At 36.7% G+C, this 23,872-nt stretch overlaps 1 protein-coding gene across 3 annotated transcripts in view; it reads right to left on the bottom strand.

Annotated features, from left to right (window-relative positions):
* Window positions 1-1,036: 1,036 nt before the first annotated feature.
* GXYLT1 (glucoside xylosyltransferase 1) overlaps window positions 1,037-23,872 on the bottom strand; it is a 37,269-nt gene continuing 14,433 nt past the window's right edge. For all 3 annotated transcript variants that reach the window (XM_075059083.1, XM_075059084.1, XM_075059085.1), the window contains 6 exons: window positions 17,478-17,652; window positions 16,364-16,489; window positions 15,252-15,503; window positions 7,219-7,342; window positions 6,740-6,912; window positions 1,037-5,229 (listed from right to left, as the gene is read on the bottom strand). In XM_075059083.1, coding sequence (XP_074915184.1) covers window positions 5,068-5,229; window positions 6,740-6,912; window positions 7,219-7,342; window positions 15,252-15,503; window positions 16,364-16,489; window positions 17,478-17,652 — 1,012 coding nt within the window. In that variant the 3' untranslated portion in view covers window positions 1,037-5,067. The remainder of the gene's footprint in view (window positions 5,230-6,739; window positions 6,913-7,218; window positions 7,343-15,251; window positions 15,504-16,363; window positions 16,490-17,477; window positions 17,653-23,872) is intronic.

Below are 23,872 nucleotides of genomic sequence, written 5' to 3'. Positions count from 1 at the left end.
CCTTGTAGAAATTTGCTAGCAAATATACAGGAGGATGCACATTCCTAAGTTTAAATGAGGACTCTCTAAAGAACTCAATGCAGCTGTGCATAAAGCAACAGCAGAACTGAAGAGACACAACTGAACTTCAACGCAAGAATTTCTGATTACTTAATATTCCTTCAAGAAACTTAAAATTTTAATAGGCCCACAAAGGCTTAAAAATGCATTGGAGAATCATAAATCTTAATTTTATGACAACTTTGGAGGACAAGCTGTTCTTACACAGATTCACTAAGTGGTTACAAGAGAGAGATTTTGAGAACTACTTTAGAATGAGATTTTTCTCCTCACTTCCTGAAGCAGAAAATTCACTATCACCTCTGCAAATATCTTCTATTTTTAAACCTGAGTAATAGTTTCTAGTAGTCTACTAGGATTACAAAGCAACTGTGAGGCAACCTGCATTTCTGTAGAAAATTATCCTGCATTATTTAAGATTTGGCAGTTAAATACAGAAAGCAAGTTGTAAGTGTTTCTCTGTAGAGCTAAACCTGGATCAAACAACAGTTGTTTGTTTGGTTTTTTTCCTAAGGGAACCTAAAGTGTGTACACTAGTGTCTAATTTTCAAAAATTTGACTGGCTGGGTTCATGCTTTGCCTGCTTGGGCAACCTAAGCAAATAAATTGGCTGTTATTTGTGCAAAACTTTGTAGGAATTTAAGTTATTCTTCTCAAATATATAGATACATTCAGGTGGGCAGAACTGAAGTACCAAAAAAAGAAACAGAACAGAAGATATCCAAAGATATTAGAAACATGGGAGAAAAATCCTTCAGGTTCCTTTTGAACAATACAAGTTATGACATCACTTCTGAGTGTTTCTGTGCACAGCTGTGCTCAGACTGACAGCAATGGCCACGTAAGACACATCCAAGAACTGTTCCAAGATCCACAGTGATGAGAAATACCTTCCCATTACTTCATACGTCTACTGTCTATGTTACAAAAGAATCCACTTTCTGCTAATAAAGAAAAAACCCATACCCTCATATTACAGTTCTCTGCAATTTATTTTAATACACAAAATTACTGGAGTTATTCCAAATGTCATCCATTCACAAAGGAGTGAAGTGGGCTGAGAACCTATGATAATTACGGTCATCACATTAGATACCACAGGAGAGAATGTAAAAATAACAGCTATTCAAAATGGGTAATTTATTTAAAAAAAAAAAAAAGGCAACACAAACAGCCTACACATTCACTTAAATTATACAGGAGTATTCCACTTAACCAGGTAAAAAAAAAAAAGTATATAGTCAGTAAATGAATATTGTTAAACCTGCTTGATAGCCAAAATTCTTTTTATCTGAAACAGAAACTAGAGAATGAAAAAGAACTTAAGACTCCTAAGAAATGGAAATTCTAGATATGCCCATGCGTTTGGAGACACCTTTATAAATCAGGTAGGAGAAACCAGAAGTCAGGTGTTTTCCTACAGATAAGCTAAAAAAGTGGAAGACTGATTTTACCCCTCAGTTTCACCCCATTTAATGACCACAAATACCATCACATCCATAAATGTGAATAAATAAGCAGAGGTGCTTCATTCCTATTTTCACTCAAGAGAGCCCAATAATGCACACACAGATAATTCACTGCACCTTCAGCTTTGCCTCTTACATCTTCTGCTTCTAAACATTCCAAGCAGACCCAGACCCTTCCCTCCTCCCTCCCACCACTACACTGCAGTTATTTCCTCCTCCATGCCGTCTAGAGGGGAAGTATAATTTGGGAGAAGGAAAAGAAAGAAGACTGGCTTCTCAGTCATCCTGTTATGGAAAGCGCACAGACAGAAGTGTGGAAACCCTCTGTGGTTGGAGTATATCTAGCATGGAAAGAAACCTGGTACAATTTATCAAAAATGTTGACAGTTCAGTTTTCCAAACAACATTTTGCCAGAAGTTTGTAGCTTGACGAAACTTAGGTCAAAATCAGCAAAAGGCAACTCTATTGCTTTAAAATCTGTTTAAAATCAGAATAAGGAAAATGAAATTTTTTTTTATTCTAAACCTCTCTTAACCTTTCTAAATTTAAACCAAAAGCTTACCAAAACCAATCCAACTGGCATTAAAGGTCACCTTCAGTCTAAATTTTGGCAAAACTACAAATAACTGGAAAGACATTGTCATAAGGCTTATACAGCCTTATTAACAGGCAGAGGTACAAGTACCATACATAAGGATGCTTCAGTCTCATTAAGGGATAGCTGGCCTTTCATACCACCTACAAAGAGAGATAGAATGTAATACAAATGAGATAACACACCTTCAAATAGATCTCTCTACCATGAGACTGTGATCCCTTTGAAGAGAGACAGAATAATGGTACTGTGATATAGACACAAATCAAGCATGATGAAGACAAATTTATCTTAATTGAACCTGAATGTACACTTCCTGATGTTTACATTTTTCTATGAAACTTTACACTTCTATTAGCATTAAATAATTTTATAACAAATAAATCAGTAAAAATAGGATTTCTAAGTACTACAATTTGTCAGGTCCTATTTTGTTGGTTACTTGCTATGTCTGCAGAAAAAGCAATGTTTCTAAAACTAGCCAGCAATAAAGATTCACAGGCTAGATGTAAGTTTCTACACTTATATGCATATAACCTTACAAATCAGGTATTGAAATGTTTGGGAGTATAACTAGTTTCTATCACACTGCTTGGTTTTCCAGTCGTCTTACTGTCTCCAAATGTTTTATTTGTAAGTCAGATTTGTTTTTAAAGGTAGGTCATCTTTCTAAATAAAATTTAAGACACAGGGATTACGGAACTAAAAATTTGTTCAAAACAGACAAATACTCTGGAGAGTTACTTAATGGAAGCTACTAAGCACTTGCTGTTTTTTAAGTTTTCTGAAATGTTCATGAGTGTTACTTGGGAATGGTTAGTTGAGGCAAGCATTTTAAGTTTATATTAATAAAAATTAAACAAAAACTATGGCATAAGGCAGTATATTCTGCTATTTATAATATGCTAAGTGAACATCTATTGAATTAAGTACAAAGTAATAATTTTTATCCTATCATAAGGTTCATTATTAACCCTTTTTGTTTGAATCCCCCACAAGAACTGAAATTTAAGTGGAAAGGTTGCTGCTAATGTTCACATTCCACTTTTTCTCTAAAATGGCTCATTCGGTTTTAAGCAGTATCTTTACATGCATACAACATACTAAAAATAAATTCAAAATTAAAAGTTTCTACAAACATAAAAAACAGGCCGAAAGAATTTTTAAATACAAACACACAGTACAGGTAATAAAAAAAAGCTGAACACGAATTGATATAAAAATCAGTATTTATGTAAAAAAATAATGCATTGCATATTGTAAAATCAGTCAATAACAGTATTCACCTTCACACAGATTTCTAGATTTTCAGACTTCAAAAGGTTACATAGCAAGGAAAAGAGACTGTAACTACATGCGAGGCAGACTGCTTCCTAGTTTCCATCCCAGAAATTTACACCCTGAGCCAGCAGGGAAATTAGGAGAAGAATATAAACTCTGCTTACAATGGAGTGTGGTTTTGTACTGCTAAAGCATTCGTCCAGCTCACATGGATCTGGGAGTCAGAGCCAGCCTGCCTTTGACAAGGAAACAGTCACAAAAATTAAGCTTCTAAATGGGGTTGGGATGAAGGTGCAAGTCAGTGAGTGGATCCTCCGTGTTCAACACACAGGAACTTTTCTGGAATCCAAAACCTCACTTTATGAAGACTTCATCTCAGTTAGACAGGTTATCCAAGTTCAAATATACCTTACAAATAAATTTCATACCATGCAAGTTTAAATAATATTTTACTGTAACACTAGAACTCAGCCTTTTTCTTCATGTTTTTCTCTGAAAAAAGTTTGTATTACATAAACGGAGCTTTTTTTTTTTCACTAAAATAACAAAAGAAAGCCTAATCCTTACCTGTTGTAAATCACTATCACCCTCTTGACAGTCATGCATTCACGTAGTTGAGGGTCTGCCCCAAAACTATTTTAAAGCCATGTTATTAAAAAAATACGGTAACAAGATATATTCTCTAAGAAATCCATCTAATATACAGTCTGATGAAGCATCAGAACTCTTATTACAGCTCTTTACTTTTAGGTACTAAATACTCTATAATAATCATCAGATAATAATTCTTAGTAAGGAAATACAACAGCGACAACTTTCCACTGGTTTTTTTTTTCCTACTTCCAAAATGCCCTATAAAGCTGCAAAACCATGTAATTTTTTAAAAGTATTGTAAGATGTAACTTCAAACCAAATTTTTTCTAAAAAAACCCCTCAACTCTGCGCTGTCTTTTGGCCATAATGGCTCAACGACATTGAAACAAATGCTGTATATTGAAAAGGCTCCATATCTACCAGAGAAAACTAGTATGACATACTAGTTACTAATTTCTCAGAAAATCATATTTATAGTGTGCAGTTAACATCCAAGATAAGCGAAACAAGATTGTCAAAACAGTACTTCAACATGTAAGAGATGAACATATAAAGGCACATACAGATTGTCAAAGATTATATCACTTCTCTTTGAAAACAGAGTATTTTCTGCACTTGTAAACAACTTTGTTTACATAAAGGCTCACACCTTTAAAGTGAGGTTAGTGCCACTGACTCAGTAATTGCTACATTCACAGTTTAACAGAACTTTAGACAATATATGAGGTACACTCCCAAATAGAGCCATCTTCATTTCTTCCTTGTTCATTTGATCATTGGATAACCAAATTATGCAGACTAAAACTACTGGCCTTAGAAGCCAGTAACACCCAAATCACCAGATCCAAGGCAAACATTAGCAGTGATTAAACTTCAAAAGAGCAAAAAGTCACCTTTGCAGAAAAAAGTTCCTGTTCTTCATTACATTAATATTTTCTTCATTTTTATGTATGCTAGTAAACTTTTATCTGGGCACATGAAGAGCCGATTCAAGCCACATTAGAATTTTTGCACCTTTTGATCAGTATGTTAATTCAGTCTCTTGATTTAACAGCTTGGAGTAAAAATCACCTTCCCTTTGATCTTCTGGCATACAAGTCTCTTACGCTTTTTGTTAGCTGCTTTGTGAACACTTTGTATACTCTTCCACAGTATGTATGCATGGTTTTCCTTAATTCCAGTTCTAGGGGCTGCAACAGGGAATGAACCAGATCATCTCCAAATGAATACTGTAAAGAGGTTAAGAAAGAAGATTTAAGGTCAATACGGAGGAGTGACATTATTCAGAATTATTAAATAGTTTTATAACAATGTGTTTGAACATCATATTTGCTTTCTATAGGTTTGTTAAACATTTTTAAGAACTCAGAGCTTCTGAATACAATATTTGAAAAACATCTCTACATTACAGAAATATTCTCTAATACTTTCAATAAGCCTAACAAGTGAGATGTTATTTTTTTTAAATGTAAGCAAATTAACATATCCAGACAGGCAAGGAGGAAATTTAAAATTACCTTATTAAATTAAAATTTACAGATCTAAAATGATTTCTGTTTGTTTGTTGAACAGTAACTTTCTTGAAAGACATATAACTTTTAAGGAATACAATTCTCATCAAATTATAATGAAACAACAGTATGAAAAGTGGTACTACTGAAGTTTCATTAAACTGAATGATGGTCAAACATACTATATTTAACATGGACTTGAAATAAAGAAGTCATTAATTCAACAGTGCAATATTTTTTATAAACAAATGATAAGCTCAAACAGCATTTCAAAGTAACATAATTTTGTTGATCTTATTACCACTGAATCAGCACTGGTTTACATACTTTCTCTGACATATTCATAAACCAAATGGGTTCATAAATAAAAAGAAATAATTTTTTCTTCTGTTTTTGACAATGCTCAAAAGAAACAAAGACATCGTATTTTTATGGAAACACATTCACTTTCCCTGCAATGTATTCTCAGACCCCCAAAAGTACTTTTCTTCATTTTTATATCCATATGACAATATGTAATAAAGCACCATTAAAATATACTATTGATTTTTGAAGGTTATACACACACAATAGCCTGCTACATTAAAATGTGCATCAGTGCTAAATTTTACAGCTCTTCAGTGAGTATACTGATGTAGTGATAAATAGTTTATTAGATGACTTATTTGCAGCATGAAAAGAATTCACTGTGCTTGGTATTTAAAGGAACAGCAACATATTAATACACTGAGTCTCTAGAAAAGGTCAAAACACAGTTTAAAAAAAATATTTTCTACAAACCGAATCTAGCTACAATTAAATGTTGAGATGTTGCAGTAAATGCACACAAACTTTGTGAAGAAGGGGGTTTTTCTGCATTTTAGAATCTGCAGAAAAATGAAGCTTCTGGTGATCACCAAATGCTCATACAGTTTATGAGATGTATTTATTAAAGGAATGGGAATAAAGCCTTTTAAATAGACATTGACAACTAGAGGCAATGTTTTAGAATCCTAACCTAGACATAATCTACACTATGTTTCAAAAGATGCTCATCACAAAAGGAATACACTAGAATTCTATCCAAGCAGTAAATGAAAAATTAGTGAAATACTTAGCATTACTTAAAAGAGAAAAAAATTACTTTGTTGCAATCAAGGTGAGTATCAACAAAACCTATATGCAGCACCGTAGATAAAAATACATCAAAAAAATAACTTTGTCCAAGTACAATGCTGGAAACACTTACATTTTTTATTGCTTCATAGACAGCCCTAAAAGTCGGTTGTTTATCATCATGGTAAACACCTCTGTTTCCATGAAGAATAAATATACCTTCTTCTTCAGCTTCCTTACAATTGCTTCCATAGATGCAGTGGTCAGGCCGATAATTCCATTGGCAAGGAAAGACATAAAGACTTTCTGTGCAGAAAAATGAGAACTCTGGATTAAGTATCAAAATCTTTTCAGGAAATACACTAACCTCTTTTTTTCTTCAGGCTGCTTCATAAATTTCTGTACAGTTGTTTTGAAACCTAGCAGCTAATTACACTCAAGCAAGCTCCAATGCTGTCTCTCAAAGTAAACACTTTCAGAAAACAAAAGAAGTGAAAAGTCCCTTGAATACTTTCACTGAAAAGTCTGCTAAAAGAGTATTTTCCTGGATTTTTGAACATCATGGAAAAGATCAACTTTGTCATACTAGACTTAGAATCAATGTGGATTTACCTGGATTGTGAAAAAACATGATGTTCAATAGATCCTGATCACCCCATGTTATGTTCAACTTGTACTTCTTCAGCAGTGGCATAAGAATTTCTCCCCACTGTAATCGGACTGGTGTCATATCATTCTATTAAACAAAACAAAGCAAAACAACACACATTCAGAACAATTATACCTACAAAGAAGGAAATGCCCTACAGAATCGCAGTAATTTGCTTTTCAGAGTTACAAATCTCAAATGTATGGATGATTTCTTCCTTTTAAACAAATGAGCATATCTAAGGAAAATAGTTATGGACATTTCCAATATGCTTTATTTATCAATTATTATCTCATAAGGAAAATCATATGCATCTCCTACTTCTATTTAACTGCCACGTTAAATTTTTGTCTTCAAGATTTCCCCCAAACATCTTAAACCAAGAGTTCTAAGAAATAGCAAGGGGGGTTTTTTTGCAGCAGTAGCATCTAACACAAAAAGTGCATATAAATGATGTGAGCAAGTAGATGGGCACTATTTAAATATCCACACTATGCAACTTCTCTGTCTTTCTCACGGAGTGATAATATACACAGGTTTTAACATTAACTTCAAAAGTTCAAAACAGCTCAATATAAAATCAATTATTAAATAGTTCCAAACACATACAGCTAAAAAGTATTGGCTACAAAGCAGTGTACAAAAATACAGAAATCCTTCAAAGGTTTTTCAAAAGAATTTTCATTGAGTTTAACTAATTTTTTTAGTTACTGAACTTGAACTTCCACAGCAAAGGTACAACTTTTCACTAGCAAAAGGCAGTAAGACGCTAAACCAACAGCTGTTACTTAATTCCCAAATTCGTGATTTTGTAAAATCAAAGGAAAAGGAGGAGTTCTTCTAAGGTTTTGGCTGAGGAGGTGCTACTTGCAGTAAGCTGGCCTATGCTGAACTCCATGTTACCAAAGGGGTTACCATCTGCAGCATTAACAGGTTACATATTCTAAAGCTAATTTCTTATGGCTACATCTTATTTAAGCTCAACTAGAACAGAAAAGGAACAAGGCTGCTCACTCTCTACCCTCTACTTCAGTTAGGAGAGTGAGGATGGAATAACAGTAAATCCCAAAGACAGAAAATTCCTGAACAAGTACAGGATTGCACCCTTGATTCTTTTTAACCAAGTTGAAAAAAAAAAAAAAATTAGAACTCCAGTACGGTTTGGGATCTGTATACAGGAATACTATATTAAGAAACAGAAAAGATTACCAGGAGCAAAATACTCAGTTTTAGAATTACAGTATCAAGACTTTCTTCTCCGAGCTTTCCACTGACAAGCTAGAAAGTGCAAAAATTAGCAATTCAGTTTTTAGTCTTTCCTCAAATCATTTCAGCCCTCAAATATGAAGGGCTTTCAGAACTGAAGACTAAAAAAAGAAATACTATCAGATTTCAGACAAGAATTAATACAAAAAAGATCTATAGCTTATATTATCCAAGAAGCCAAACGGAATATTACAGTCCCTCCCGTCCTAAAAAATTTATGACTATGATTGCTTGCAAGTATTTGATGAGAGCAGGCATAAGAAATGCACCAGAGAATTCTTCTCTAACAAGAATTATCATTAGACTCAGTGCAATGTGATTAAACAAAAGAAAACACGGGCTTAACACCAAGCTAAAACTTTCCAAAAAGCAAATAAACCGGACTGAATCACAGTGGGTAAAGATTACTCCCTCACCTGAACTTTGCCATCCGTAGAATATTGACCTAAGGTTTAAATTTAGACTCAATGCTAAGAATTGAAAATGGAATTAAATTAGCTCAGTGATACCAGGATAATAATGATAAGACAATATAGAGTAGTAAATACATTTTAGAGCAACCCATAGATATATTATTTCAAATTGCTGAAGTCATTATTTCATATACTTTTCATTTAACTTGTATAGTTTTAACAGCAGCGAAATCCAGAGTATATCGCAAGAAGATGCAGAGCAGGTAACAGCATATATCACACTGCCAGATGTCTAGAAGCAATACTACTTGACAAATAGCACTATCAGATTTAAGAATTGGAAATTGTAACATTTCAATAACTTTTGCATAAATAGAAAAGAGATATATATTATTTTATTAACACTGATGTATAATGAAAACAGTGTAAGAATCACAAAGGAGGAGAAACTATTCTAATAGTTATACAACCTCATCCTTTAAAATTCTACTATAACTTGTAGTGAGGTCAAACAGTGTGAGAAGTAGAATGACAAGTTCAATCCAAATTGATGATAGAATTGCTTTTCAAAAGTTACTCAAGTAAATATGAGAAAAATAACTCTATGGTAACTTAAGGATTTCCAGAATATAAACCTCCTCTCCAATATTCAACAAGTTGCAAAGAAGGTTAAAGAGGTTTACGAACCCTCAAAATTCTATGGTTTTTTGAGTGGAAGAAATCATGCAAGAACAACATACAGATAAGGACATTAAGATATTCTCCTATAACTATTTTTGGTTTAGATGCTGTGTTTTAATTAGTTTGGTCATTACTGATTTCTGTCCCAGAAGACTTCTGCCTGGCCAAGGCTGAAGTCAGACTTACAAGAGCCATCACATTTAGCCTGTAGCAACCTAGTATTACCTTTCTCTTAATTATAGTAAGAAAATACAAAGTTGAGAAAAAATACTCATATCACACAGCAATATCTAAACAAACTGCAGCTGTGTCCTACAAACAGTAGGCCAATTTAAATTTCTTTAATGACAAATGAGAGCAAGCCCCCTCCCTTCTGGTTGCATGACTATCCTGTTCTTGCATTAACAGTGTAGTCCTAACGCTTCCTAGATGTTTTTGTGAGCTGATTTACTTCACTAACCCAGCAGAAGGATTTATTTTTTCTACTGTTACCAAATTTAATTGAATCATAGAAAGGACCAACAAACACCAGAAGCTAGGACAAAGTAAATAAGAAAAGCGGGCAGGGGAAAGCAGCTGCTAAGAGATGGGAACCTTTCTTTTAGAAGCAATTAGCTTTTGCACAGGCTTACCATATTTCTTGGAACTATACAGCAATACTGAATGGTAAAAAAAAGTGTATAATAGATTAGGTCATAGAAACGCTCTGAACTTTCATCTTTTTTCGTCTAAAGCATACCCATGAAATCTCTCCTTTGCACATACTATCTGGAGTTATTTTGTTTGGGGCTTGTTTGATTTTCTAAGACCTCATTCTTTTCCATGACTGCCTGTGTCTCAGGCATCACAACTAAATTCCTTAATAAATTTGATAAAAGTCATTGGTCTCTATTCGCTGATCTAGGACTTTTTGTTAAAACACCGTATCTGTGGTATTTGCTATGTCTCTTCCAGTTTAAAGTTATCTACATCTGTATGTATACAAATATAAAAAAAGTCACCTACTATTACCTCTTCCATCTCCTAAATACCCTTGCATGTTTTACATTCCCATTTTCTAACTGCTGCTTAGCAAAGACAACAGGCAGGCACTAACCATCAGAAGCTTCATTACCAATTCTAGTCTTACGTCCAGTTACACACTGTTTAATGATCACACTATATTCAATAACATACATGTTCACGCATATGTATCTGTACATATGTATACACATGTGTGCATATGTATGTATATATACAGTGCATATATTTATACTGTATATATACACAGAGTCTCAAAACACTGAAGACAAATAAGATAGTTAGGACCAGGAGCGACAACTTCCATCAGGCACCACAGATAGCCAAGTAGGTAGGGTGCTTGTCTGAAACAAATAGACCTGAGAGTCTTGAGAAGATTGAGGCTTGAATAAGTAAGTGGATAAAAGACGACTTAACCTTGGAGTAATACAGGAACTACAGGTTTTCTGTTACCCGGGTGAGCACTATAACTATTGGCTAAAGTCTCCCGTTCTCCTTTTTATTTATTCATCTTCTGGTTCCTCCTGACTCTTACAAATCAATGTGACAACAGAAGAAAGATGCTTGAAGGCCTCGGGCAGCTCAGCCTGTAATTTCAGGCTGAAGAAACTACAACAGACAAAGAACCCACAGGTTCAAATCCATTGTATTGGAGGAATATCCCCATCCAAAACTTCCACTGTTTAGAAAAGTACAGGCAGCTTTTTAAAGGTACAAAAATTTCCAGAACTTTTACACTCCTTGAGGAATTTGTTGAGTCTCCTGAATGAACATAAACAAATTTAGACCTTCCTATAAGACAATGAAGCATTTGCTAGTTCTACTGTATTTGACTGGAAGAGTTAATGGGACACGACATGGGACAGTATCTGTAAAGGTCCAAAGGCATCTGCAGTGTTGCTGGCAAGGGGTATTATGATAGTCCCTACCCCTGAATTTGGTTTACCTCTCTTCTAAAGGCTTGAGACTAGTAGCTCCTTTACTATCAGTCACAAGGGAAGCCATACACTCTGAAGCCTACCGTGTATAGCCTCAACTACACTAAACCCTTTTCAAAGTTTTGCTGTGAGGCTTGAAATTTTTCATATCAACCAATCCTCCTTTTAAGACTTTCAAAGAACCTGAAGATGAAAACAAAGTCTCTGCAAGTCTCCACAAACAGCAGAGTTTTTGTAATAAAGCTTGTGCATCTTAGGGCCCTGTGATGCTCCGTGAGCCTGTGGGACCACACGCTAGGTACTAGGGGAGCATAAACTAAACGGTTCCCCTGCTGAGTGCTCTCTAAGCCAAGATCTCAATAATCAATATTGTATAACAGAAGCTCATTTCCTGCTTAGTCATTACCCAGGCTGCACTATTTAGCTATGATATGAGAGGAGAACAATCAAGGATAAGTTTCAGGTAACCTAGTAGCTCTGTGATTAGACATACTCAAACTGTTCTGACTGGGCTGAGCATGCTACCACGAGCCTGATACTACAGGACACTTCTCCAGTGTGCCCAACAGGTGGAAGGACTAACTCAGCAGCATGGGTTAGAAATCATGAGGTAGTCTCCTTCAGAAACAATTCTGAGCCTTCCAATACCAAAAAGTCTCCACTGGTAAGTATGCTGGTCACTGGCAATAGGGTCTAACACAGAGTCTTAGCAAGCCAGTCACACTGGAGAAAGTATCTATCTCTACAAATTCAAAGCTTGAACAAGTAACAAACATTACACTTGCCAGAAACATACAAAGACAGAGGCAAAACACCTGGATGCTCAGCTAGATGCTCAGCATTTGTTATACAAGGCCCTAAAAGATACTGGGGCAAGGTTTTAAATCAGGAAGGGTATCCAAAGAGGGCATTTCAAAATGCTTCAGCTGAAGCAGAAAATCCATATATGTCAAAACACCACACATCCAAACATCATATCTGTGTTTCTTGCTCAAAGATAATCAGACTAAGACTCCAGGAAAGACCTACAGGATGATGAAAGCCGGGGGGGGGGGGGGGAAGGTATAGGAATAGAAGGAAAAAGATTAAATTCATGCAAGAAATAAGTTCTCAGCAACCATGTTAAAAGCTGCACACACACACAAAAACCCCAAACCCAAAACAAAACAAAGAAACCAAACAACTGCCCAAAACCCCAGGTATACAGAACATACCACCTTTTTTATTCCTTTTCTACTTCTTACTATGAAGCAAAAGTGAAATAGTATTTATGTGTACCACTAGTCTCAAATGTTTGAGGAATAGCCACAGTGCGCACACCAACATTTCTGGACAAGTATAAAATTTAGAAGATGTGCGAAAGCAAGGGTCAGAAGCATATATGCATCAGACACTGAAGGGAAAGTCTAAGTCTGAAGTGACCATAAAACCCTGGGAAGGGTGCCAAAGAATCACAACTAATGATTAAGGGCAGAAAATGCTGTATTTCTAACATTCAAAACAATTGAAGTGGAGCAGGGAATGGGTTAATTGCCCCCTCCCTTTTTCTTTTTTCTTTTTTTTTTTTAATTTTTTTTTAACTCAAGCCATCAAAAAGGTCTTTGAATGATGTGCTTTGCTATTGGGAAGCTTTGCTCTGTTTCTGCCTCCCTTTCTCAAGTGCCCTTTCATAAATATGAGTATTCAGTATATTTGCACAGCACTGGGTAGCTCATTCCAATCTCAGTTCCCTTCCCTTAATTGTATGAATGCTAAGCCAGCAACTCATCAAGCAGACTTGCTTAGTATAGTATGTACTGAACAATTTGAGAAAGAGCATTAAGATGAATGTTTTCAGGACAATTCAAGACTTTTTTTTTTTTGTTCTGATTCCCCGTACCAGTTGTGACACACAATCTTCCTTACTACAGAACTAGGTTCAGTGGCCCACTTAGCCAGAAACTGTACATCACGTTAGGTATGCTGAAGTTTGCCAGCAGGATCACGAGGAAAGCATACAGATTTGTGCCCTGCCTTACAGCTGAGGTCTTATAAATCACAGACATTCACCCTCCATAATAAAGAGCAATTATAAAAAATCACTTCCTCCAAGGTTGGTTTTGGTTTAGCAATCTGACATGTTTCATTGCATAATAAATACGCAACACAACAACAACAGGACTATGTTGCAAGTATTTTCAGGACCTGGAAAATACTCCAGCCTTCTAGTACCAAGGGAAAGCTGCAATATTCCATTTTGAATTTCAAAATATTAATGAATGATTTTGCCTACTTAAATCTGTACATATAGACTTAAATTTTAAGAAACCACCAATTTTAGGTGTTAAGGAGAAAGGACTTTATATTGTCCTTTAGAAAACTGCAGTTAATTTGAAAGACAATTTTAGTATCCTACATAATCTGTATACTTCTGAAAATTTTAACTCCAATTTTAGTAAAAATGCATAACATTTCCAAGAAATTGATAACCAAAGTTGTACTGAGAAGCCCAACCAGAATTCTGGCACAGTATGAATGAAAGACCAACCTTATCTCAGAGTTTACCACACTAAAAATAATCCACTACACAGAAATGCATTGTCAGATGTTAAGATACATGCAGTTTTCAGTCCCATATTTTTATTGTTATACTTTTCAATATTTTCATTTCTCCAGATGCTATAATCAGGAAAACAAACAAATAAAGTAGACAATGCAAGATTCCACTGATGATATATACAGAGAAGTTTTCTTCTTGGGGAAACTACAGCTATATACTATAGCTACTATAACTTTCTACTTTAAGTACAACCAAGATAATCCATTCTCCATTTTTCTTCAATTCTCTGTATTTCCATAACAAAAAATACATAGCAAGAATGTTAAGATAAAAGCTAAATCTTTCTTAAATTGCAAATGAGGGAGAAGTAGCAACGTCTACTGCAAGTTTACATTGCCCCTCTTATGGGTGCACCTTCCAATAGCTTTTGACTGCAAGATTGCTTTTCCCTTATCAAACTTCTCTTAAACAGGTAAGTACTTTTTCCCCTAGCATAATCATGTAGCACTGCTTTTGTACTTGTGTTTCAAGTATGTAAGAAAAAGCTTCCCATCTGTGAAGCAATGACCATTGCTGCTGCTGCATGCACTGCTTTAGTAAGTACTTTCATGATGAACTTACTTCTCTACAAAAACTATGACTTCAAAGTAAATCAAAAGGCACTTAAGGTGATAATCACCTGGTTACAACGTAAAAGATCAAAATTTGGAAATCCTAGAGTTTAAATAACTTACTAAATGTTTTAGCACCACCTCCTGGTCGTACTACCACACACACTTTTAAAGTTAGTTTACAGTATACATTAACTGTTTTCTGGGATCTCTACAGTGAAGAAAAAATACCAAAATATATACTGACAAATGTAATTTACAGCAGACTGTATCAAGTCACAGGATCTCTCAGAACTAAGAAAAATTAAAACAATCAAGCACACTTGAAATTCAGGAATTCCAAGTCTTACAGTGAATGACGTTTAAAAAATACAAGTTAGATACCATTTTAAACACAGTGTATTTTGAGAGCATTATTCCATTTCCAAGAAAAATATTTTGAGAAATACAGTCCCACATGAATCTGAAACAGAATTAGAATTAAAAGATGTAATATCACAGAAAATGCAATAAAGGCAACAGACATACCTTGAAATACTTTCTTCTGATACGTGTCATATTCATTAACATGACTCCAGAATTTATTCCAGTTACTCCATAATAGGGATGTCTAGCAAAGCGATTATACCACCCGATACGAGGCTCTTCATGTTCTGGTGCCATTGCAGCAATTTGTGTGGAGTTGAACTTTCCCAGAAAAGACCAAATATCATCAACAGGTCTCAAAAACAGGATGTCAGTATCAACATACAGCAGCGAATCCACATTTTTGAGGATTAACTGTGAGAGAAAGAAATTTAAAACCACACTTTTAAGTTTTATTGAGCTTCTCTTCATAAAACACAAGTTGCTGCCATTACACAATAAAGTTTAATACATTTTTGTTATATGCAAATAAATTCACTTTAGACTGACAGTTTGCAGTCAATAAATTTGTCATCATTTCCTCTCCTCTCATTCTGGAGAATTTTTGTAGAGTGAAACAGAAGTTTCATACAGAAAAGTAATGCAAAGGCACTAGTCTACATTTTACATCCCGGGGCTCCTCAGGAGTAGCTTGCAGGACAGGTGAAACATTACCATAACAGGAGCTCCTATTTATCTCTTGTTCCCTTGCTTTCCTATGCATCTAATCAAACAAGGGAGAGGTGCAAGGGAGCCCCAGAAGAAACAGTATTTGGGAGATAGCTGCCACTGCTAGAATTCATATAGCCTTAAGTATGATTTCTGAAGTGTCTTGAATGACCAAAGAAAAGGCTGCACAAAACACTCTGGCAACAGTAGCCCATTTATTGTTTCATTTTCTCTAACACTTCTCAGCCCCCCACATGCAGGAAACTTTCCAACTAAATGAGGAGCTGAGGAGTGATAACTCCTTCTTACCTCTGAGAGGATGACATGACTTGCACCTCTCACTGAGGATACTGTGCCATAATGCAGCAAGTAAGAAAAGGACTTTTATTCATAGTGTATTAGTGCCAGAGAAGAAGGTTAAATTCAGAGGGGTTTTTAGGATGTCATAAAAGTAACTTTTAGGACTAGTAGTACTTAATATAAAACTAAGCAGAAATTAGACTAACAAGGACAGCTTGATGCTTCATAAACAGATTTCTTTATTGTCCTATTACAGAATAACTTACTGGCAAGAATAGCCTTTGTGAAGCACAGGGTTTAAACAACTTCTTCCATTCTGCTGCACTCTCAGTTGGAAATGTTATTGGATATAATGTGTAATTAACTTTTCCTTCATAAGGGAAGTCATCAAGCTATGTGAAAAGAGATCACAAAAATTACTTCAGTTGAATTCTATTACAAAAAAGACATCAATCCCCCATTCAGATTGATAATTGAATACAACTGCAACACCTCTTTCATAACAGAAATGCTTCCTGAACTACAAGAATCTGTCAACTAGTCAAAATATTTGAACAAAAAGTGGCACCTGCAGGCCACTATGAAGAAAACACATCATATCAGATCATATACAGAAGTAAGAGCAAGTAAAATAAATTAGTATTTCCAAAAAGTAAATACATCAAATAAAACTTTTTCCCCTCTTAACTAGTTTTCACAGGAGAAATACCAATGAAGTCTTCTCAATTTAAAATAACCTTACCCAATTTTTGCCACAGTTACTGTTCACATGACATTAGCATATATATATATTAGTATGTATAACATACTAATGTCATAGTGTGACATTTTAAGCACAAAAACAGTACAATCCTCCACAGCTATTTACTAGTCAGCTTCTAATACTGCTACTCCAGTCATGATGTTCTATTAATTAACTGGAATTTACTAAAATTAGACATAACCATATCTACCATTTTCAAAGACTGATGTTTCACTTTGTTTAGACAATGTAAGGCTGACTCATACTGTAAGCACAGGGACAAAATAGGACAGACCTCTCTTTTTCTCTTGTAAAACCAACTTTAAATAAGCTCACACAAGATAACTGGTTTGTGTTCAGAACATCAGGTTTGTATTTAACAGATTCAAGATGACAAATCAGGAAGTTCTGGTCTGTCTCTATGACAAGCTTTGATATCAGCAACTGGCATTTTTCTGCAGGAAAAAAAATTCAAAAATCCCCATCCAACATTAAGAAAGACTTGTCTATTACCTTATTTTTAGACCCCTGCATTTCTGCCACTATGTGCAACAACTACTAGCCAAGAAGCAGAGAAATTGCTATATATTACTCAAATTGTACTACAAATTGATTAAATAAGTTATGTGGGTACTTACTATGTCTTTGAAATTCTCATGCAATTGGTCCTCAGCAAAAATATGAAACTGGAGAGGTTTGATGCTGAAAATAATGGCTGATCTCAACATAGTAACAGTCTCCTCCAGTCTTTCACCACAGGCAACCACTGCTAGATGCATTTTCTCAGAAGGATGTGTTTTCATATAATCATATCTGATACAAAAATATTTTTTCATTTGACATTATTTCTATCACAGGCTTAAAGAAAAGCTCTATTATTTACTGCAGCATGTAATTTAACAAAATATCCTTTATCATATTTAAACCAGCAAAGGATGACTCAAACAGAACATACAAACTACAGCATTACACCTTGTATGTAGGCTTATGTTTAACCTGAACTATTCTCATATTCACTCCCATCACCCCAGCCTATGAGGGAAAAACAAGGTATGGAAGAGCTATATGGAAACTAAACAAACAAACATTTATTTTCTTAGTAATCTTACTATCTGCTACTAGCAATGAATTCCATCAAAATAACTATGTTAAAAGAACAATCCGATCACATGAAGTTACATCAAAATGTGAAAGGGTAACAGCACATTAAGTCTATACACAAGTTCATTTTCTCTTCTTTCCCTGGACTCAGTACAGAGATAGGTAAACATGATAAATATAGCAGAGAGAAACTCAACAACAAAAGTGAGATAACCCCTACTTTTAAGAAGTTCAGTTAAGAACATTTTTGAGTGATCTAGGCATTTTATCCGTTTTCTGCTCTAGTAAGTCCTTTTGTCAAACCCATGGTTCAGGGCTTCTCCCAAGCACTGGCAAAACGCAAAAGCTTTCTCCTCAACTTCCATCCTTCAGGAGTACAACTTCAGTTGGAAGGGGCTGAAACTAACAGCTCCAATGGCCTTGTGGGATGTCCTGGTGCTCCCAGTGGTTCTGGAAAATCCCTCAGGTACACTGACCACATGCACTGCCCATGTCCTTGGGGCTAAACCAGTGCAAGGTGTGGGGACTGGAAAGTCCTTTCTTCCTGAAGACAGCTGTCCAACAATTATGGTGAGAAGTGCCTGGTATGTATTATACAGGTGTCCTGGTTTTGGCTGGGACTGAGTTAATTTTCTTTCTAGTAGCTGGTATAGTGTTACGTTTTGGATTTATCATGAGAAGAATGTTGAAACACACTGATGTTTTCAATTGCTGCTAAGCAGCGTTTTGACTCAGTCAAGGATTTTTCAGCTTCTCCTGCCCAGCCAGCAAGAAGGCTGGAGGGGCACAAGAAGTTGGGAGGGGACACAGCCAGGACAGCTGACCCAAACTGGCCAAAGGGATATTCCAGACCATGTGATGTCATGTCCAGTATAGAAACTGGGGGGAGTTGGCCTGGGGGGATCGTTGCTCAGGAACTGACTGGGCATCGGTTGGCGAGTGGTTAGCCATTGCATTGTGCATCACTTGTTTTGTGTATTTCAACTCTATTATTATTATTGTCATTTTATTATTGTTACTGTCATTATTATTTTCTTCCTTTCTGTCTTATTAAACTGTTCTCACCTCAATCCACAAGTTTTACTTTTTTTCCCCCTATTCTCTCCCCCATCTCACTGGGTGGAGGTGAAGAGAGCAAGCAGCTGCGGCTGGGGTTGCTGTCTGGGGTTAAACCATGGTAACAGGGTACATTTAAAAGTTATTTCATTATTTTAATAAAATAGGCTAAAATTATCATTGGGTAAATACCATTAGCTTGGTGGCAAACACAGTGGACATACTAAACCTGAAACCATGTTCTGTTGGATTTCATATATTTAATCAAAAAAGCTTTCAAGGGTTTTAAACATATGTCAACTCAAAGCCAATCTTCAAACCAATACTCTGCACTTCAGCTATTCGCATAGACTATGGGAGAAGGGGGCTAATAGAACTAAGAGTATCTGAAGGTTTAAATTACAAGATTAATTCCATGTTATTTAGACAAAAAAAATTCTTAAGTTAGAAAACACTTTCCCAAACTAGTAACAGTAGAGAAATGCTTGGCAAACATACTACCCATTCTTAGAAACTTGCCAAAGGAAGAAACACTTCAAAACAGAAATTAACAGATGTGATTCTTAGCACATAACCTCCACTGAATTTATGTAACTAAAACATTTAGATGCATACAAGTTTTCTTTTAAATTGACAAAAGATACTACGCAAATATGCCTTTTTTTCTTTAAGACACGGAAGAGCAACACACATTGAGTTCCATGAGGCAAAATATAAGCAAAGATATCACTGTAAACTGCTGAAGTTTAATGCCATAAATAATGGCTGCATTTAAAAAACATTCTGAGTTTTGGAAGAGTTTAATGCCTCGGAACTAAAAAACTCCAACATCCCAGGGATTTAAGATCAATAAAATTTTAATTAGAACATGCAGTCAGTCTTAAGTCAAGGTTTGGGGCATTATTAAAAAAATCACATAGATGAAAGACCTCATAGGTAGCATTCAGATCCAAAATAGGACATCTAAATGAAGATGCTGACATACAGATCGTGTCTAAAGTCTCATTAAAGCCAATGGAGATCTAGTGAGCAGGATATGGAGAACAGACAGCAATTTATCGTATTTCAAAGTAAATACCAGGGCTTGATTCAATTTTTTAACATAGGTATAGTGACATTTAATAAGCGCTAGAACATCACACCTGACCTCTAGGTGCCAGTCCAAAAGGACTGGGTGTCTCAAAGATCATGTTGTATCTACTAGTCCTAAGGAGACATCTAGGGTACCCAAGTGCTTCTCAGTTAACACCAGCTGTTTACTTCTCAGCAACTTAACGGCTCGTCACCCGGATCATTCTCTACACTCTTTCAATTCTAATGACCTCTTGAGACCTACTTGACATAGACACCTATATGCAGACATCTATATTCAGACGATTTAATCCATAGACTGAAACCTTTTATAAGTCTTGCAGCAAAACCTGAAAAATTAGTTCAGGTTAACAGGAAAAAAAAATATAAAATAGAATCTTTAAATGTAACCGAGGCATGCTCATTCAGGCCTTTATACATAAAGCTAATTTAAACATTACACTGTGTAGTAAGTAGCTAATGTAAAAAACACAAAGCAAGCTGAATGTGATGAGGGTAGCTGAAATCCACAAATAAGTACGCTGCTGCAGTCTGAACAAGCTGCAAGCAGCAGATTAGCCTCATCACTAATCCACTGAAAAGGGAATTACAATAATTAAGCCCTGAAGTCATGAAAGTCTACAGTGATATTGCAAGGTCATGTGATAAATAAGGGCACAACCTACACAAACTGCATAGCTGAAAGCCAAGTTCCTGAACCATATGTAACACACAGCTTTCCGTGAGTAAGGTATGATGAAAATTATGCCAAAGCAACTCTAAAACGCATTGAGATTTAAAGACTATTTTATTATTTCTACATCTAGTGACATCTGTGAATAAAAGAACATTTCAAGCCACACAACAAAACCCAAACTGATCATATTATAATGCTTTTACAGTCACTTTGTTCACACGATCTCTGTTTTATGAGTTTCTGACTTCATTAGTTCAATTTTTTAAATCTGTGCTTAAAAGTAATTTTTTTAAAGGCAAAAAAATATTTAGAAAAAGCTAATAACAACTGAATTTCAGCTGCCCAGTATGACGAACAGCTGGACTCAGATCTGTTAAGTCCACAACACAAAGCTTTACCCCTGAAGCAGATGGAGCAAGAAGGCGTTGGAAAGAACAGGCCACCATTCCCTCTGGGGACTATCCGCTAAGAAGGGGATGAGACATAAAGACATATTACAGCAGGAGAAGTTATGAGACTCCAGAATTGTGGTTCTTATTCCAGACTCCATGACAAGACACCCTTTAGTGATTATAAGCTGCATATGACTTCCCTGCACACAGACGACTGGCAATCACAGCCTCCTTTTTAATAACCAGGCCTCCAGTGCTGCTCCTCTCCCTACATATACACCTCTCCACTCCCAGAGGGAAATCACTGCCCCATCTTCATCCAGGGACACTAACTACTTAAACTCTCATGCTAATCCTCTGCTGCCAGCATCTTCCATCACTTTTTCCTCCTTGTCCTGCTAGAAGTAGCATGAAGTTTAAGCTGTCCAGCAGAGTTTATCAGCTTGAGCTCTGCAGTCTCACCTTCAATATTAACACACCCCACTCACAGAGCCAGTTATCTATGCCATGACTTGTTTCACTCCCTTCTTCAATATTATGTCTACATGACTTTGGTCCTTCCCCTAAGTCCTTTCAAAATTATCCGCCCTCAACTGCTCCCTTCTCTACTTCTCCTTCTTGAATTTTCTGGCCTCTGTAACCCTTTTCCCCATCTTCCCTCCACTGCTCTCCACTGCAGTTAGTCATGCAACCACCTCACCAGAAGTCAGGGAAAGGAAAACCTTGTTCATTTAGACAGCCCTGGGTCTGGTATGACCTGATGACACAAGATTTTTCAGCAATACAGACTTTTTTTTTTTAGCAGTTCAGTAGCTGAGTTGACTGTGAGCAAAATGTATTTTACAAGAACTGTAACTTGTTTGAACCTGAGCAAGTCTGGTATCACAGTATCATAGCAATACCCTTACTGAACTTCAAATCCAGGCTCTGAAAGTGTTAAGAGACTTTCAAAAGTGAGGAGATGTTATGTGTTTGCATGGCAGGGTTTTGGTAGCAGGGTAGGGGCTGCAGGGCCGGCTCCTGTGAGAAGCTGCCCTGGCTCGGAGCCGGACCCGCCGCTGGCCCAGGCTAAGCCCATCAGCGATGGCGGTAGCGCCTCTGGGAGAACAGATTTCAGAAGGTGAACCCCCAGCGAGTCGAGGGATTGGAATGTGAGAAGAACCCCTCTGCGGATACTGAGGTCAGGGAAGGAGGAGGAGGAAGGGATGCCCCTGCAGCCCGCGGTGAGGTGGCAGGCTGTGTCCCCCCCAGCCCATGGAGGGGAGCAGAGGCCACCCAAAATGGCTGCAACTCCATGGGAAAGCCTGCACTGGAGCAGTCTGTGCTTTAAGGACTGCAGCCCATGGAAGGGACCCATGCTGGAGCAGTTTGCGAAGAACTGCAGCCCGTGGGAAGGACCCATGCTGGAGAAGTTCATGGAGGACTGTCTGCCATGGGAGGGACCCCACGATGGAGCAGGGGAGGAGTGAGGAGTCCTCCTCCCCCTGAGGAGGAAGGAGCGGCAGAGACAACGGGTGAGGAACCAACCCCAGCCCCCATTCCCCATCCCCCTGCGCTGCTGGGGAGGAGAAGGTAGAGAAAATTGGGAGTGGGGTTGAGCTGGGAAGGAGGGAGGGGTGGGGGGAAGGTGTTCTAAGATGTGGTTCTACTTCTCATTATCCTTATTTTGATTTGATTGGTAGTAAATTAAATTGATTCTGTTGTTTTTCCCCAAGTTGAGTCTAGTTTTTTTGCCCATGACCATAATTGGTGAGCGATCCCTCCCTGTCCTTCGTATCCCACTGGGGGGAAGTAGAGAGCAAGCGGCCTTGTGGTGCTTTGCGGCCGGCTGGGCTTAAAGCATTACAGGAGATACTTTTAAAAAAAAATGTTCGGAGGCAACGTGGAAAACACAAAAATACAAATGCAGATTTTTATATACTCACTTCTTATTACTAGGAGCCTGATGTTTTGGTGTGGGCGAACTTAGTGTCAAAGCTGGAAAAAGCAACAATAGAGTGAAATAAAACTGTATATCAGTAAGGCTTTTGGACAGACTATCAAGGAGAACTTGGCAGTCCTAATTTCTAAAGAAAAAGAAATCTTCAATAATGTGGGAGTCCTAGCTCCTGCAGGGAAAAAAACCCTCCAGTAATGAAAATGGAAGAACAAAGAATGCACCTGTAATCCCATAGAAGATACTGAGCAGGAAGCCATGACAGGATTTGAGTGTTTAGGGTCAAGTAAGAGAACTTCATTTGTCTAGGGATACTAATTACACATGAGTGGGTAGGGACAGTAAAAATAAATGAAATAAAACACTTGAGAGAGAGCACCATGCATACTCCCATGAGTGTAGAAAACACATTTAAAACCACCCACTTTGACACTGTGAGAGCAAAAACATGTATTTTAAAACATGCTGCTCCTCAGCAGCATAAGGCCAGGTACAAGCCTTGCCCTGAAGTATTTCTGTGTTGAAGTGCAGACCTTCATTCTGTACTGATTAATTCTGCTGTGGGGTTAATAACCTCTGACAGAGGAACATAGCTGGATATGCTTAGTGAATCTGCTACAACAAGATTTTCCAGAGCCTGTCTGTCAAGACACTGCCTTATGTTTAAAGATGTGTACCACGACACACTGTATATTAAATTAGCATTTCTAGGTCAATTAAAATTATGAAGTAATAATTTGGTAGTAAGCTACAGAGGTATGTTTTGACGAGTTGCACTCT

Source organism: Buteo buteo, chromosome 28 (assembly GCF_964188355.1).
Source record: "Buteo buteo chromosome 28, bButBut1.hap1.1, whole genome shotgun sequence".
Lineage (NCBI taxonomy): Eukaryota > Metazoa > Chordata > Aves > Accipitriformes > Accipitridae > Buteo > Buteo buteo.
The sequence above is the reverse complement of the archived record's forward strand: the minus strand, read 5'-3'. Positions and strand labels throughout refer to the sequence as shown.